Below are 18826 nucleotides of genomic sequence, written 5' to 3' on the forward strand. Positions count from 1 at the left end.
CCAGGCTTGGGAGAGCTGGGCAATACGGCTGGATTCCCTCAGGTGAAGAACTGAGTGTCTGCCCTGCCCTGCCCATCCCAGGGGAATGCTGTTTAGCCTCTATTTAATAAGGGATCTGCAGCTTCTCCTGTTTGCTCAGAAAATGAAAGAAAATGCTCTGCAGCTGCTTCTTCCTCGCAGGGTTCCTGGAGGAAAGGCTTGGTTCCGGCTGGGGACAGAGGTTCTGGGCTGTGAATGGCAAATAAAATGAAGGAAGCAGCTGAAGCCCTGCTGCAGTGTAAGGCAGAGCGATGTTCTCTCAGTGTTTTCCTCTCAGCTAAGGTTTGCAGCTAAATGACTGTGTGGTGTGGTGTGGTGACCCATTCTGAGGTGTCTATAGGACTAATGGAAATGCAGGTTTCCAGTGCATAGGGGTTTGATTTTCATTTTTTTAAAAAATAGAAATTTGGCTTTGGATCTGAGTGCAATTCAAAATTTTGAAAGTAGAACCACAGGTGGAAAGTTTCTGGTCTTTGATGCTGGTCAGTGAAACTGTGTTGTAAGTATGGTGTCGTACCCTGGAACGTTTTTGGTAATTCTTCTCAACTTACAAACAAAATTCAAAGTTACTTTGCTTTTCAAGCTCTTATTTAACAGCTGCGTGAGCAGCACGTGTTGAGAACTGAAAGCTGTGTTGAAATACGAGTTTTTGCACTCTGAACAAGCCTCTACAGAAATGAGATAACTATCATAAAATGGAAGGGCACTTTAATGTCTGTGTACAAATGATTAATAATTACTGTGATGCAAGGCAAAACTAGGATAAGACATACGGGAGTTACAGAATATGTGCTTTTAAAATTATGCTGAGAATTGTTGGCAGGTATTTTGTAAAAGAAAAGAAAAGCAGAACACCAAAACAAAACCAACCCAAACCAGAAAATGAAACACCACTGGCTTCATATTTAGTATCTGTAAACTAATTAATGAGTTGTAGGTACACATGGAGAAGTACAGTCACCTAATATAAGCATGTAATTAAGATTACATTAAATACAGGTAAAAAATGTGACAAGAGTTGCTGTGTCAGAAGTTTAGTGGCAAGGTAATGTGCGGTGAACTTTTCAACTAGTTTTTTATTGTTATCTGGGGTTGAATTGAAGAGCAGTGTAATTGCCAGGTTGTGCTTCATTATGTAGCAGTAATTTCATTCGATTTGGTAGTCGCCTCTTTCACATGCGCGCGTGTATAAATGCATGAAGGGGAAGGAAAATCCTTGTCTCCTATTGCTAGGGATAGTTCTGGCAATTATGGTTATGGAAGGATTTTGAGGTGTTGGCTATCTGTAGAAAGCTGAATAATATGTCCGGAATTATTTCTAGATTAAACATTGTGTGTGGGAGGACTTGATTCTAGGTTGGAGCTTGGTTACTTGGATTCTACTACAGAGATGTGTGCTTTTCTTTGAAGGGCCTCCTGCAAGAACCTACAGCAGTTAAACGTGTGGTGTACACTCTTGTAGCCTGATGCATGCCAAGAAAAGGCGTGCTAGCAGGCTAGTTGGCTGCTGCTGATAGAAAGGCGCAGAATAAGGCAGGACGCCTGAACCAGTGCTGGAAACTTTGTCTTGTACAACTGTGCTGACGTGCTTGTAAGCACTCATTACTTCTCTTAACAATTCTTGACTCGCCCATCTGGGTAGGCTGAGGGATGTAACATGAAAATCTCCGTGTGAGTGTAGTGCACCAGAACAGCTGAGACCTGCAGTACCCCTATTGCAGAAATCCAGTATAGGCTTCTGAGTCTATTTCTGTGTATTCAGAATACATCCACGTGTAAAACTGGATCACTGTTTTCACAGTGTGTTTCACAGAACTAGCCCGTATTCACACACATTGTAGGCCTGCCTTCAGTCTTTCTCTTTAGCCCCTGTTTTCGTCATTGGTTTCTGCTAATGGAGAGTTTCTGCTTCCGTTGTAATTGATGCCCAAGAAATGAGGAGAGAAATTGTCCTGGGTACTGTTTGCACAATTGTAATTTTCAACAGATGCCATAGATTAAAGGGTTATGGGATTTACTACCTTTTTTTTCCTTGCATTTGTAGTAGTCTAGTCTGTTACAGATCTGACCGTTAAGAAAAGACCAACATTTCATGTTACTTGTGTTAAAAGACTTCAATCTAGGCTACTGGTTCAAATTGGGCTTTTTTTTCCCGTGCACGTGGATCACTCATTTACACATACCAATGTAATATAGGCACCTCATTAAGTCATCTTGTTGGTTTGTCTGGGTCTTTTGGTACAGTCCCAGCCATTCTCCACTGGCACTTGGTGAGGATGAGCAGAGGTAGTGAAGTTCCAAATGCTGCTTTTTAGGAAGTGAGAATATCCATGGGTGAAGTGCAGTCTTATAAGTGGAAACCCCAAGTGGTGCCCTTGGCTTCCTTAGCAGGCTCCCAAGGGTAAATGTGAAATTCGAGGCCTTTGGCAAGACAGCAGCACCCAGCAAGCCGTGTGGGTAGGGCTCGTGATGCAGACGTCTGGCCTTTAATTTGCTGCACTAGCCCTAGATTAAAAGGAGCCCTGTGGTTTGTTATTCAAAGGGATTTTCTTAACTGTCAGGTAGGAAATCAGAGAGCCTATGTTTGCCCAATTTATAGTGTGCTAGAAATATACCATGCTAATGAGTGATGGCTAGCAGATGTGGCTTTGAGGCCACGGGCAAATTGGATGCCTTTGCGTACTTCAGTCCTGGTAATTGAGTGGTGCTCACATAAGAGGCTGTTAAGTGATGGGAGCCATGGGCCATTGCCCTGCTCGGTTTTTTGATTGATAGGATCTGTTTCTCTCCGGAGTCAGTGCATGACTTCCACAGTTATTCTGTCATCTTTGAAGTAATTTGGACAGAAAATGTTAAGTCTTGCAAATTCATGTTTCAGAAGAAAAAGTTGTGATGGGATTTGTTTGTAAAATGTCTTTCTACACTGGTATATTTTTATGTTGCTTAATACGAGAAAGTGGAATACTTGGTGACTACACTAGCAAGATTCCTAGTGGCACATTTCACTGGAAGCATAACCAAAATAACGCTGAACTAGGTAGAGCATGAGGACCAGAAGGAACAAAAAGTTGCGGATGAAATTGGCCATCTGAGACTACATGTCCAGCTAGCATGAAACTGAGGGATACTGCCAGAGGACAGGGAATTCAAGGTCTAGTTTTTTATATGTTGCTTTTTACTTTTCTAATAAAAAGTAAAAAGCAACATATGTGTTCCCAGTTTATGCTAAACCTCTTTCCACCATTTTTTCGCCATTTTCCTGTCATTAGTTCCCTATTCATGTGTTGCTCTTCTCTTACAGTGTCTATAGAAGATCGCCCGTACAAGGATGCAATGTAACATGTCTGTAGAATGAATAGTACATTGGGCCCTCTGCTGCTTTAGAAAGCTTGTGTGTTGCAGTTACCAAAACAAATCGTGGTTGCTTCAGGGTTACATCAGTGATTTTCAGTGGAAGTTGGAGAAATGCGTTAATGAATGATGCTGTAAGATTTTTAAGTGTGTCTCTGGCAAGGCTAGGAAAGCAAGTCTGTATCTAACACTTTTGAAGTGCTTGTCATTCCCTTGGGCTGTGGTGAAAAGCAATACCGTGGTTCCCCTTTCTTTATCTTTTGGTGAAGGAGGTGTAGGAGCACCTGGCACTTTCATGTATATATGTGCAAGGCCATTGCCCGAGCTGTTTGTGTGCTTCTGCAGTCAGACAGTGCTGATGAAATCTGGCCCTGCACGTATAAATAGCCTAACTGGAGACAAGCAAAGCCATAGCGCTTCAGGAGTTGTCGGGACTTCTGCAGTCTTGCTGTTTTACCGCCCGGCTCGTCTGAGGTTTATTTGCCGTTCTGTTCCCCCTTGCTTACGTGCATCTACATGCTAAAATACCTGACTTTGTCTGGTTGTCACTGGTCTGGGCTTTCTTTTTTTCAATTGGATTTGAATGTGTTAATCAGTTTACATGTGTCATTCTTCAAAATTATGATGCCTGAAAGGTATAAATGGTAACTTCAGCGCTCACAGCATGCTTTAAGTCTTGTCTGTGCTGGTACATACAATACGGTAATGGTTATTGCTGTAACCACGTTAAAATGCCATTCAAGTTCTGTGTTACAACACTATGCTTGTGGTTTTTTGCTAAAAACAGATTTACAGAACTTCCCCCCCCCTCCCCCTTTTTTTTTTTTTATCCCACTGCCTTTTAATCAAAAGGGAAGGTTTTATGGTTCTTTAAAAGGAAGGCAGCTGAGGGTAAACCTCAAGTTCTGATTTAAAATACCCATTTACTGTACTAGACATTAGAACTGAGGACTTCATGTCTTTTCCAAATGCTAAATGAGGTTTTCTTATTGTTAGGAACAGATTTCTCTTTTGTATATTTATGCCTATATGAAAGTTACTTTTTTCCTTTTACTTTTTATGTTTTGGTAAACTCCTGTTCTCTGGAATTGCTTGTTTAATAATAAAACACATGATGAAAATTAATAGGCCTGTGAAGCAGCCTATACTTGAATGCAATATTTTTCTTTTTTTGTAAGGGAATCATAAAATTGTTTCTAAATGTTCCAAATAAATTTTCTTGGATTTACTGGGAATTTAATGTTTTCGTTGTTAAGAAATAGTTTTAAATTTTTAGGAGCAGCTCTGAGTGCGCATAAACCACCACTTCAGACATAATCTTGAGATTGAATCTGTGGCTCAGCAGTGCAGTATTGCTCTTTAGATGATGCTGGGTGAAGTAATAACGCTTCTTGTACTTGCTCAGGAGCCAGCATACTAGGTGGGTCCTCAGTTCCCCATGGCAACTCGGTCATTCAGCTCTGGGAGGATATGGTTAATATACACGTAAATTTAGTTAATAAGTCATTTTAAAGCCGTGTTTTTGTTAGATATGGAAGCACTTACAATAGTCAGTATGAAGTTTACTTGGAACGAGTGACGTTATTCTGGCGAGGTCTCTGTTCAGTGTGCATTTTTGTTAGTGACTCAGTGCTGAATCAGGCTCCTTATCAGAGATGGAAGTCGGTCAGAGCGGATCCCACTACAGCAGTAATCCCACGGTGATCTTTTAGGAGCAAAGGACACAGTGCTGTAAATGCCATGTTGATTTAGTGATAAATAATCATCTTTTAAATTGATTTCTCTTTATTGTCAGGCAGGCTAGGTTATTGAATAAAGGCAGGGCTTTATTAAGATGGTAACTTCAAGTCCTCTAGGAATAAAATTTTCTTTTGTTGCTTTGTGAGGATGAATATTAGGAATTTTCTTTGTATTACAAAGTAGCTACCTCGTGACAACTGCAATGTAAATTTGGGGGGTTTTATTTGGTTCAGTTTGTTGGGGTTTTGGGTTTTTTTGTTTGGGGTTTTTTTCACCACTTTACCTGCACCATGAAAATTTTGCTCTAGGGATATGTATGTGTATAAACTGATATGACAAATGTGTCAGACATGCAGAACAATATGACAGGTCTGAAAGCGCTTTTTACCTGCTTAGTTTTGTTGATTGAAAAGGATGCTGTTACTTTGAGAAAACCTTGGAAATAAATCGAAGCGGTATTTTGGAAACAATACTGAAAGTAACAGCAGGACCAGTAGTAATACTGTCTTACTGCTGCTAAACAATAAAGTTTATCAAAACTTGCCTGGGAATCCTGGCTCTGACTTTGCCTTTGGAATAGCTCTGTCAGAGGTCTTAGGTGTGCAAATGCAGATGATTTTCTAGTTTTAGCAGTGAAATGGAAATATTCATCCTTAACAGTGTCTATTCAGCTGCAACTTGGCTTCAGAAGCACCTAATATGTTAATGTTTTTACTGGTAGAAACACATCTACCAAGAGCTCTATTTGGTGGAGATGAATCCATTTGGTGGTGATAGAATTTGAAAGAAAGGAAAAATTAAATCCCTTCTCTTGCTCTGTTTCCTGATGCAGAGCTGCTCTGAACTGTGCCAGGCTGCACCATCTACCCACCAGCTGCTCCATGCCTGGCTGTACCTTGAGTGCAGCGTCATCAGCCAAGCGTTTTGCTTCCCATCTACCAGCAGATCCCAGCTTACTGAGGATGCTGGAGTGACAAAGATCATCATTTTCCAGGGAAATTGCTGGTTAGGTACTGTGAAGATGCTAGAGCGTCACTGGCTATGCCTGTGCTAGTAATTAAAAAAGTCCAGGGTTTTTTCATTGGCCTTTGACAATATTTTAAGAGGTGAAATCAGTCTTGATTGTGTTCTCCAGTCTTCAGTTCTGAGTGTTGATTTCTGTAAGCTGTTTTGGATTACTGCTGCTCTGATCGTCCGGCTCTGTAATTGAAATGGAAATGGCCTGTAATTCTTAGGGGTGGCATACTGAATGTTTATAAGTAGGTTTGCCTGCGGTAGGGTGTAGTCTGGGACAGCGTATGTCAATACTGCAAAATTATAGGCCACGTGAAGCTTACTTATTTCCAATAACGTACAACCCCCCAAGACGCTCATGTTTTAGGAGTTGCAAGAAGCTTGTGTGCAGAGATGACTGTAACATTGGGAAGGAGGCATTTCTTTCAGCTAGGATGTGTGCATGCCCATGAAAGGCCAATGATTTGAATAAATATTAAAATTATATATGTCTGAAGCTATTTTATTGAGTTTTCATAGTCATAGCGTTCTGGATTTAATTTTGAACAAAAAATTTGCAAGGAGAGGCTGCAATTCGTACAAGTGAATTTTATATTGAAGAGCCACTTATGTTTGGTAGATGTCCTCATTTGTTGTTCTCAGTGTGCAGAGGTTTCTAGATCTCTTTATGTACAGTACAGTGTGCAGTGTTGAAGAACAAGGCCATTCCCTTAAATATGATGGTTTTATCAGAATATTATTGTTTTACTCCCATCTTTAGATACGAATTGTAATTTCTTGAAGAATTGTAAAAGTGTTTTCTTGGCTAGAAGAAGCTGTTACGGTCCTCCCTGCTGCTGATACGGGAAAGTGGCATCCGTGTTTGTGGTGCTGAATAAGGTGCCTGGACAACAAGGTCAATGTTGGTGTTTCAGGAGGAACCTGCTCTGTGCTTTCTGTCTAGGTCACAGTTGCTGATTTCCAGGGCTTATTCTGTTGTTGGATATAGTGGCTGTGTTGTAAAGGATAGAGGAGAATTATTAAATGGATTTATGTTAAAAATAGATTTTACTTCTGGTTCTTACTGAAATGTTTTTTCCCTTTAAAGATGACATTGCGATTCTCACCAACTTCAAGCCATCGCGGTCAGAAGGTATTGTACTAACCGGTGTTACGCCTTCCTCCCTTTTGTGTGTTTGTCCTCTGTCATTTGTTTTCCTGCTGGGAGTCTCTTGGAAACCAGACTTAAGTTTATGTGAGTCAGTGGTATCACAAATGAGCCAGGCTTTTTGCAATGTGATTTGCAAGTTGATGCTTAGCAATCTGTGGGCAGCTGTCTTGGTTGAGAACTAATTGGGCATCTCCATTCCTGGTGCTTGTTGGAGTTCTGGGTTGCGGCTCCTTTATACCTTCCTACATGAGTTGGACATGTGTTTCTTCTAGTGCTCCTGCTCAGGACCCTGTGTATGTGTTGTTCAAGGGGTGAGTGTATTAAGTATGTCGTACTTCTCAGTTAATACATGTTTTGCATTTTCTTTCTGCCTTCTTGTGTGCTGCTCTGGGGTTATTCCGTTTTATTCCCCCGGATCAGAGATACCAATAGAATTCCTTCCACAAGTTGCATAAGTAATCAGCTGTGGTGCTGGGAGAGCATTTAAAATGTAGAACTCTGAGTTATGCTTGTTCCTGAGGTCAAACTTTCACAGCTACAGAAGGGATAATCCAGAAAAAAGAAACACCAAGGCTGTTGTTGTAGGCCGTGGAAGCAATTCAGGTCCTCTCGGCAGCATAGGCACATTGAATGTTCTGCGGAGCTCTAGGGACAAGGGCCCAGGCTGCTCCTGCCGTGGAGGGTTGTGTGATGAAATGTCTGGGCTTTCTGCTCCTGGGCCCTGGGCTTGCTGCCTTTGGGCAAAGCTGCAGCAGCCGCCTGCCCCCCAGGGTGCGGGCAGAGCAGGCAGCTGAGTGATGGTGATGCTCCCTTTCTCTGTCAGGCAGCTATCTGCTCTCCTGGGCAGCTGCTGAGTTTGTGTAAGCTTAGAGCCTGCACAGTGTGAAGGTAGAGCCTCGCAGGAATATTCTTGCAGAAACAGTTTCTCATGTAATTTAATCTGAATATTTTGATAGTTGTTGGTTTTTGAGTCAAGACTTCTGTGTTCTTCCTGTGATGTTCTCCCATTATGTGCCATTTGTTTCTCTTGCGTGTTGAACTTGCTTGTGCTGTGCTGGGAGGTGAACTGAATTCAGTTCTGTGCTGAAGCTGTTCCTGTAAACCTTTTCTGCTTGGTGTTCTGTCTTACAGCATAGTCCCTGTAGCATTGATGATATATTTGGGTAGGAGGAATGATCCCAAATTCACACTTTCACACTAACTGTTTAGAGATGACTTAACGCTGGTCTCCGCACTTGTATAAGCATATGGAAAGTCCTTTCTGCAAGTGCAAAAGAAAAACTCAAGTGTTCAACTTGTACCTACTAATACTGATTTTGCATCCATAGTTTGCTTTAGCAGAATAGCATGTGAAAAATTTAAATGTCTTCATGTTCAGAAACTTCTTCATTATATGTTATATACCATTATATACCATTGCCCAGTTTCTCATTGCATCATATGTGCTGTTATAAATTACAGAGACCATTTTCTGTAAGTGAACTTGGACAGAATAAAAAAAAAAAGTAGGAAACAAAATGCTCTCAAGCTATGCTTAAGTAGCTGCTTATAGATTTTGGAAGAACCAGTTTAAATCCTACCTGGATGCAATTTTGACACCAAATATTTGCAGGTTACAAAAAAAAAAAAAAAAAAAGGTTTGTTTTATTGGTAGAAATAACCTAACTTGTCGTCTTGACAGTGGTCCAGTCTAACCTATACCCAGCAATACTTCCTTGATAGAGAAAGCAGTATGATGAATCCTTTTTTTTTTTTTTTTTGGAAGAAAGAGGCACCGTTATTAGATGCCTGATCTAGGTTGTGATGAGTTGTTTTCAAAACTGCTTATCTTTTACCATTGGTGGTGGAGATACTTAGATGCCCGATTTAGGGGACTGGTTGTTTACAAAAACTTCTTGGAGCAAGAGCCTAGTTTATGGGCTTGAATTACTGTCCAGAGGAAACTGGTGACAGAGTAGGTTCAGAGCCACTAACCCAGCCAATGTCTCATTATGATTTAGGGATCTGAAGATATTCAGTGCGATTTTTCCCTAGAATGTTAACATTTGAGTAACAATGTCCTTGATGAACTGACTATATTTGTGGGAAAGTCATGTTGGAGCTCAACACTGTTGTTAAAATGAAGGTGTAGGGTTTTGTTTGGTAATTCAAGTTGATATTACTATTCTTGACCCTGTCATCATATCTCCATTATGTGGGTATCTGTAATCTTGAGGTTATGCACCATTAATTCCTTAGCAACGTAAAAACTAATTCAGTTTCTAGCAAGGAGCCCCAGCGATAACTGAACTTTCATAACTGAGGCAGCAAAGCTCTGGGTATGAGGCCCTCATAGTAACCTAGCAGACATTTGAGACAAGAAAGGTACGTGACGCTGACAGATTTTTGTTTGCTACAGTTAAAAATATATTTCTGTGACTGCAAGGTTACAGATAGGTAGTACAGACTGAGTATATTGTGTCTTGCAGTGTTTTTTTTTTCCCCTTCGAAGAACCGTTCTTGAAGATTTTATGTAGCTGAGTATTACTTGCAGCTTTTGCTTTTGCTTGTTCATGGTTCCGTGCCTTCAGAGTTCACATCATTTTCAGATACAATAATATTTCAAAATAAGGAATGTATTTATGTGGATCTCTTTCTTTCAATGTTCCTTAGGGGAAGAGTGCAATGGACCTTTATGTGAAACTGTTTCAACTGCAGGATCAGAAGCCCCAAGCAGCTCTGAGGTAAGGTACAGTACTCATGGTGTTAACATGCAACTGGTAGGGAGAAAGAGGAATAGTTGCTGTGAAAGAGAGGATTAGCTTTAAAAGTAGTATTTCTTTCAGATTGTCTTACATCTCCTTTTTCAGCCATAAACATTTTTTTCCTCTAGTGTTTGAAGGAGCAAAAGCATGAAGGCAACACTGATAGTCACTGAGGATTGTCAGAGGCTTGTCAGTGTTGGTGCTGCCACACAGTAGCAGCAGAGAACAGTATGGGCTTAACAGTATGTTTCCAGTATAGGTCTTGAAAGGAGAATCACACAGTCATTTAATGTTTTGGCAACTGGAAAAACGTAATGCTTCTGCACAAACCCAACACTTTGTTTTATGCTGCGTATTATACTGCTGGCTTGATAGGGAAATCGAGGCACTCCTGCCTTCCTCTGCTCTAGGAACTTTGACAATGCAGCAAGATTTATGAGAAAGCAAATGAAGATTTGAGTTATAAGAATACCTCTTCCTGCAACATGTGCAATACAAAAAGCATCATCAGCTTTTCATTTTTTCACAGTGCCTTCTTGCTTAATGGGTGCATTACACAATGTCTTAGGTAGATAGTGCTGTGTGGTTACTGTTCAGTTAAGAAACAGATTTAAAACAGAATGTAGAAAATATGTGTTCTTGAAATTGGTATTTTATTTTAAATTCTACTCTATGTTTTCTTTATTACGGATATTACACAGTTAGAGGAGAGTTTTAAATAGGAAAAGAAATAGTTGCTTTATTGAAGTAGAGTCTCACACTGGCCATGAGCACTCAACAGAAGTGATGTCTATTGAATTCATAGAATCATTCGGGTTGGAGAAGACCTTTGAGATCATCACGTCTGACCATATCTCCAAGCACCACATCTAACTGACCTTTAAACACATTAAGGGACGGTGACTCAACCACCTCCCTGGGCAGCCTATTCCAATGTCTGACAGCCCTTTCAGTGAAAAAATGTTCCCTCATGTCAAGCCTAAACCTACCCTGGGGCAGCTTGAGTCTTGTTCTGTCACTAATTACCTGTGAGAAGAGACCAGCACCTGCCCCTTGACAATGCCCTCTCAGGTAGTTGTAGGGAGCAGTAAGGTCTCCCCTCAGCCTCCTTTTCTTAAGACTAAACAGCCCCAGTGCCCTCAGCTGCTCTTCATGAGACTTATTCTCTGGCCTTTCACCTGCTTTGTTGCCCTTCTCTGCGCTCTCTCCAGCACCTCAAGGTCTGTCTTGTGTTGAGGTGCCCAGAACTGAACACAGTGCTGGAGGTTTGGCCTCACCAACGCCGAGTGCAGGGGGACGATCACCTCCCTGCTCCTGCTGGCCACACTGTTCCTAACACAAGCCAGGATGCCATTGGAATTGAGTGTTGGAAAACTGTAGCTGTTCTGCTGAACTTCTTAAGAGTAAACCATGTCCTTACCTGCCTCTAAGAGGCAAATATGGAGATGATCACGTGAAGACAGAATTCAGAAGTGCTTCCTACATTACACAGATGTTTATCTTATGCGTGCAGCCATGTCATCTAAATGTTTCATAAATCTATGAGTTCAATCTTAAAAATTCTTAGTATGTTCACCCTGCTGCTTTCTGAATCTATTGTAAGGGTTGCAGTAATCTTTTTCTCGAGGAGGATTTTCAGTGAACAGCCATATCAAATACTTCACTGAACCCTGGGCAGATTCACTCTCCAATTACAGTGTATGAGTCATCATACCATGATAAGCATCAGAGTCTGAAGCTGATTCTGAGTTTCTTTTGAGTGTGTCTGAGTAAATGGAGATGACCTATTTCACCAAAGCTTGAGAGAATTCACTTCATGACTTAGGAAAAGGCAGGAAACATAAGAGAAAGGCTGCAATGCATGTGTCTTGTAGATGTAGAGACATGGGATCTGAACCTTGTTTGAAGGGTGAAATATTCATGATAGGGTAGGAAAGGAGGCTTTGATCTTCAGCACTTTCTTGCCTGGCAGGTAGTCTCCTTATGAAAAATATATCTGGTTACCTTCTTAAAAATCTCTTGTTGGTAACTTCATGCTGCGTTTTCTCTTGTTTTCTACTTGTGCATATTCTGTACATTTTTTTTTTTTCATAATTTGATCTTAAATATCACAAAGTATTGTCATATTAGCAATATTAGTCTGCATTTGACTTGGTGACTCAGGGTTTTTGTTATTTTCCTCTCTCCCTGTAAGAAGAGATGGCTTGTTTGGCTTTAGATAGTATGTTTCTCCAGATCAGCTGGTTATCTGATGTTTGCTTACATTTAAGGTAGTAGTTTTATGTGCTTTGTGTTATCCTGCCCTGTGTATGTCCCCTAATACAGTCTCATTTATCTGATTTTTTCTTTCTATGCATTAGCCAGACATAAAGTTGCAGAGTTACTCTTAATCTTCTTGCTCAGTTTCACGCTCTTATCGGCCATGACAGACTTAGTTCTTGATGATTAGTGTCCTAGATATTCAGGTTAAGTCTATCCTTGAAGTTTTTCCATTAATTCATTCCAACAGTAAGACAGGCCTATTTTTTTGTTTGTTTGTTTGTTCCCCCCCCCCCCCCCCCTAATGCTAATCCTTTATCTTCATGTGTTGTCACAACTTCAGTTTTCTTCTCTATAAACTGGAAGAATTTCTTTTCCCTCAATTCTTTGCTGCCTTTTGTCATCCTTGATGCATTCCCGCAGGAATTGAGCAGGGGTTGCCTGTCCCAGCATGAAAGACAAGCCATGGTTTCTCCTCCTTTCACTGAGACCCTTCTGAGCTCAGCTCAGCATGCTTTGTTCGTGTTTTGACAGATAGCACGTTTCTCTATTTTATGATTTTACTCCAGTGACTGATGGGTTGGTAATTTTCTTGTTACTTAACCGTATACTTTGCTTTATTCCTGCAGTTGGAAAATATGAACACTTGGAACTCTTAAAACAATTTAGGTGAAGTAATTTTAAAACAGAAGTTGAATTACTTCATAAAAAGACCTTTGGGAAAGTGTTACATGAATTTACATTCAGGTCACGGCACTATGCTCAGGCTGTCTTTTCTTTCGGAAGAGAAGAAATGCAACATACAGTAGCAATAAGCTGCTCAGCAGTAGGGAGAAAAAGCTAAGGCCTTAGCGTTGATTTATCAACAGAGAAGGAAATAAACCAAGTCTGCATTCAAATATGGAGAGCAGAAAACATTACCTATCCATAATTCAGTGGCTTTTTTTTTCTTTTGTAATCAGTAAAGGAATATGTGATTTGGATATAAGGAATGATGCAAGTAAAATAACAACAAAGGTGAAAACCAGTCTGTAGTGAAGCCTGCCAACATGTATGCAGCAGTCGGATGAAGTCCAGGGCTCAAAGCAATTGAGTCTCCAATCAATGGTGCATTTGGTCCTTCATGATTTTGCATTTGTGCTCTAATGCACTGCTTCTTGCCTATTTTACCATGTGGGTTTTTTTCTTTCTTTTTTTTTTTTAATCTGTTTCTTGTTGAGTCACCTTGGTTTTCTTCTTTTAATCTCCCACAAGGACAAAAGAAACAAGATCGCTGGGAGTTCAACAGCTTTTCATATTGCAAGCCTTAGAGCATGAATAATTTCTAGATGCTTTGTCATGCAGGGAGGCAAGGAGATGTTTTCAGCAGGCTGGAGAGGAAAAAGATAAAAGGATACGATAGGGATATTTTCAAATAGGCGCTGCAATGGGGACTGTTTCAAATTGTCATTGTTAAATCAGTAATTCACAGACAGCCACTTCTGTTAGGGGTAAACTGTCCTAAGTAAGTCTGTATGCAGAATCTACCCGAATCAGTCTTTCTGGAGTTCCTGTTCCAAGAAATACATAAATGCCTCTGAAAGGCCTTTCAAGCAAATTGGAAAATGAATTAAATAAAACCTGAGAGTCTGGTTTTTCTTCTGTGCTTTGTATTTATGCAGAGAGCACTAGAAATATATATAATGGCACAATTCTATTTTGATAGCCAGGTGCATCTCTGTTCAGTGATTATAATTTGTTGTTCAAGTTAGAAGGTAAGTGAGGATGAGGCCCACTGACACAGTAGAGTTCCTGTTCTTAAGAGGAAACAAGGTCAGTTAAATAATTCACGGTTGGAAGAAAGGTTAAAAAATGGATTCTGTATTAATTTTCCTGATAGTAAAATTGTAGGCCATTCAACTGGGATAATTGTAAAATTAGTACAGATGTTGTGGAAGATTGAATTACCAGTTCGTAGTTTATCGACACCTGTAAGAGGTGTATAAGGAGAGCTGTGTGTGTCTGCTATTGCAATTAAGAGTACAAAGTAACTTAAAAATGTTTGCTTTGTACGTGTGTGCCCCCTGAATTTCTCACCCTCACAAAAGGCAGATGACTGCAATGCTCTCTGAGTAAAGCTGCAGGATTTTGTCTTATTCTAGCTGTGAGAAGGTAGTAGATCTTCTCACAATCAAGTTACAACATGGCAAGTCCTGATTAACAGGAATTTTTAGTGAGCGTTTCACTGGTGTGAAATGAACAGGAAACGTGAAAATTTCATTAGAACTGTGCCACCACTGCCAGCCTTCTTTGTTCTTGGTTTTCATCTCACCTGAGTTGGACTATTTGAGTGTTTCTGAAAACACTGTTTCTTGGTTCTTGCTTTGAAGGCCATGTGTTAGAAAGATTGGAGACCCTTTGTGCTGTACATAAACTTCAGCATACAATGAAAACATGGTGTCTCTCTGCAAGAGTTCTTGCATTTTAAATGTGCAGGAGAAGGCTTGATCAGTTTTACGATAGTTAACCCCCATGACTTGAGCTAATTAATTTCAGGCAGTTGTATTGAGAGCAGGGTAAGTTCCCTAGATTCGCAGGAAGGGATTTCACAAAATGCATAGGCCTGTACAAAGGACTGTGCCAGCTGTGGGTCTTCATCTCGCAGGTTAGTGTTTCACTAAATGTATTAAAATTTTATCTCCGAGTGAAGTGGTGTGGGCAGCGTATGAGGACCAGTGGGTGGCTAAACCCCATATTAACATCTAATTGTGGAGGAGGAGGGAAGCTGTGGGTGGGAGGAGTACGGGATGGAGAGGTGGGAGAAAAGCAGGTGGAAGGGTGCCAGCTTGGATGGGGGGCAGGTGTGCGATGGGGAGGTCGGGAGCCGTAGAGAGTGCAAGGCTGCACTTTCATTGATGTCAGATTTGTACATTGCAGATATTTTCAGTGTATAATTGGAGAAAAACTTTACACTTGTCTCAGCCCTTAGTTCTCTACAAATAGCGCAGGTTTTCCCAGTAGCATCAGTGACGTGAGGATTAGACTTCTAAACCCAGTTCAGACTATCTTAGGGTAAGAGCACAGTGCAGCTATTTATACTTGCACTGTTTCTCATGTGGATTCCTTGCCAAAAGCCAGGTTGATCTTTCTGTGTTTATTTGACTGAATTCTGGAAAAGGCATTTTTATCTTATTTAGGTAAGCAGATACTCAGAGATGGCATCACTGATAAGGAATGTATGTATTACTTGCAATGTAAACGGGAACAAAAATAGCAGGTTTGTTTCACAAAATTATAGGAACGGACCTGGGTGGTTTCTCTCAAGTAAAATTATAATAGAATGAAGATACTCAATTCTAATTTAAAAAAACTAGACAGTACTTTACGAGAATTGGATTTTGGGAAATAGACTTTTTGAAATATTACAACTCTAAACCAATAAATAATGATACAATAATGAAAAGTAGTTAGTGTTCTGCTTCTATTGAAAGTTAATTTCATTCCGTAGAGAACTGTCATATGCACTTGCAGTACTTGGTTGCACTGTTTAAACCTGTCTGTGATTTGTTTTCAGAAGCAAAACAAAAGAAGAGTGTGAGAAGTTAGTGACTAGTAGAATTAGACACTGCAGAACAGCTTAGGTATTCCAAGCCATTACTCATTCCAATAGTGAAGCCTGATCTCAAACCCCTTTGCTCGTGCAATCACACGTGGTGAGCCAGGACCCCAGATCGCTTATGGACACGTCTCTGTGGGACAGCTGGGCTCTGCAGAGGCCTCTGCTGTTGGTGTTCCTGTCAGCCCTGTGGGAAGCCTGGCCAGAGGACGTCGCAGCACCCTCCAGGCCCACGTACAGGCAAATAATGAGCACCCAGATCTCATACAATTAATGTCCGGGTAGGGCCTCACCGGGTGTGGATCAGAACTGGAAGCTGGGAAGCCCTCGCCAGTCTCATTAGGCGTAACAACCACAATTACTGATACCAATTTGCCTTGTCTACACTATGAGGTTAATGATTTGACTCCTGGCGTTTGTTTTCGTTCAGTGCACATGGTATAAATTCAGTTTGTATTGAAAAAATAGCTCAGTAAGGGGCGTCACATTTGTTCTGAATGCAAGCACAGCCGTCTATGCCATGTACGTTTTCTCTCTTTGCTATTAAAATGACAAAAAGTACTATTAAAAGTTGTTCTTCATCAGCCTGTAAACAGTAATCTGTGCCAATCTTGTTTAGACTTTATTTTTTTGTAATGGAAATGCTGAGGAATACTGTATAGCTCTTATTAAAAGTTGTTAATATTTAAAAATCTGTGTGGGCCATGTAAAAGTCAATGGTGTAGGCTGGAGACCCAGCTCATCTAAGGAAGTAGAGGTTTGCTAAAACTTTGACTGTCTAGACTGAAAATCCAACTATTGCTCAGAATAGCTTTTCAACAACTTAAACCAGGATCTACCCTGTTTCTTCTGAAGTAGCCTTTTATTTTAAAGCATCCTTTGCATCATTGCTAACAACGTTATGTTTTTCCCGTGATGCCACTGGCAGGGCCTAAACAGCACTGAGACTACTTTACTCATCCCTGAACATCAAGTGGTAAGCAGTAAGCAATATTCATGCTTCCTTGCATGAATTTGTGTGGCGTCTTCTATTACCGTATGCCCAAAAAGTCCCTCACCAGAAAATTTTCCAGTTTCAAGGAAGCCATCCTTCCAAAAAGAGTTGTTTTTTCTAGCTTATAAAAATGAATGTGGTATTTATGTTTATTCCTAGTGATGGCTGAAACGATAAATTGAAGCAAATTGAAAGAATAATGGACAAAATTGAAAAGTTAAGATTGGTGGAGAAAACTGGAAAGTTTGCTATTTTATCATGGTTTTGGTTTGATGGGATCTAGGATATATTCTGACTATCGTGTTATTAACAAATGTGGGATTCCTTTTTATCATAGTCTGGAGGGCTCTGTGAGTCAGCATGATACTTTAAAACGTTTTAAAGAGCAAATGACAGCACTTGAAATGTGTTGCCTATTTTTTTTTTCTTACTGTAGTAAATAATAAGGAAAGGCTCAAAATATCGACCCTCTGAAATTTGCAGATGAGATAATTGTATTAATTGTCAAATACATCAGAAAACTTAAAATAACCCTTATTCTTTTATGGGGAAAAATTACAAAGATTCGTTGAAGATAACTGAAGAAGTACATGCTGAGGTGTATTAAAACTGTCTGCTTGCTTACATTGGGCTCTGGTGTCTTACATTAACACATATGCTCTCTTAGCATCCTTTTTATTTTTCTTTGTTCTCTCCTTGTTTAATGTGCTTTTTTATCCAGAGAGGCTTTTTCGGCGCATTTGAATTTTAGTGCAAATATCTTGGTGTCTTAAACTGCTTTGAAATGCATGTTTTCAAGCTTTCGGATTTTAATGTTTATAATTGAAACGCAGTTGTGGTAAAGGTGCAAAAAGCAACTTGCAAGTTTTAGCTCTAAGAAATATGTGGGGGTTTTGTATTTCTTTGAATAAGAACGGTTTTGTAGCCTGCATGAAGCATAACTGGAAATTGGGATGTGTGTTGTTAAGTGTTGTTAATACACTTTGAAGAGGGTAAGCACTTCGGTTGCATGGATTCCTTCCTCCAAGGAAGAATATTGAAGAGAACTTCATGCAAAGGGGATGTCTGGTATAATGGGAACTGAGTTTACTGTGCATTAACCAGGAATTTGCCTTTTGATTTTCAGTGGAGTACCTATATATTTGCATATGTTGTGTAAATGCGTTTCCAGGAGCTTTTTGCTTTTGGAAATAAGTTTCATCAAACAGTTATATTTAGCATAGTGGCACTTAAATCAGCATGTTTTCCCTATAGCTGTAAGCATGGTTAATTCAGTGAAAAGGGGGGGGTATATAAATATTGTCTGAAAACTCGGGATCTAGTGAGGGTGATGATTTTGGGTTTAAGCCATTGAATGTTTCCTACACTTTCAATTATGGAAGCTTTTCTTGTATTTTGATTCAGCTTTCAAACCCTTACGTTTTTGTCCATTTCTGTATTCTGAAAATTTTTCTGCAGTGGATTGTTAATTCATAAATGAACTAATAGCTTTGTAATGTAGTTATTTTGGTTTTTTTACTTTGTCTGTGATAAAAGCTAATTCGCCTGTGTAATTATCAAAGGCATGCAGTAAATAAAATAAATACTTGGTTTGTAGCAAATCTTGTCTTTTCTAAGCAAGCAAAGTGTTGCAGATCAATTTTATTTTGTAATTTCAAGCAGTTTTCTTGTCTGGTAATATAGGACTATGATAACATAATTCCTAGATGTGCTGATGGGGATCATGTTATTAACTTAAATTCTCAGCGTACCCGTTAGTCATAGCCAGAGATTCTTCATGGTGCTCTAACTCTAATGAGGCTAATAATTGGGTTCCTCCATCTCAGAATAGTGCCGGGTACTGCTCAGTTACTGAAATTGCTGCTCTAAACCACCTTCCCACCCTGAGATACAAAAAAGCAGAAGGGGAAGGCTGCTGAGGTCTGAACCTGCAGTCCCAG

General features: G+C 40.0%; 1 protein-coding gene across 1 annotated transcript in view; it reads left to right on the forward strand.

Annotated features, from left to right (window-relative positions):
* ANO5 (anoctamin 5) overlaps positions 1-18826 on the forward strand; it is a 56473-nt gene that overhangs the window by 3614 nt on the left and 34033 nt on the right. Inside the window, exons 2-4 of the mRNA XM_086472415.1 lie at positions 7232-7276; positions 9947-10017; positions 16821-16868. Of these exons, the coding sequence (XP_086328541.1) occupies positions 7232-7276; positions 9947-10017; positions 16821-16868 (164 nt within the window). The remainder of the gene's footprint in view (positions 1-7231; positions 7277-9946; positions 10018-16820; positions 16869-18826) is intronic.

Source organism: Leptosomus discolor, chromosome 12 (genome assembly GCF_034619465.1).
Source record: "Leptosomus discolor isolate bLepDis1 chromosome 12, bLepDis1.hap2, whole genome shotgun sequence".
NCBI classification, from domain to species: domain Eukaryota; kingdom Metazoa; phylum Chordata; class Aves; order Leptosomiformes; family Leptosomidae; genus Leptosomus; species Leptosomus discolor.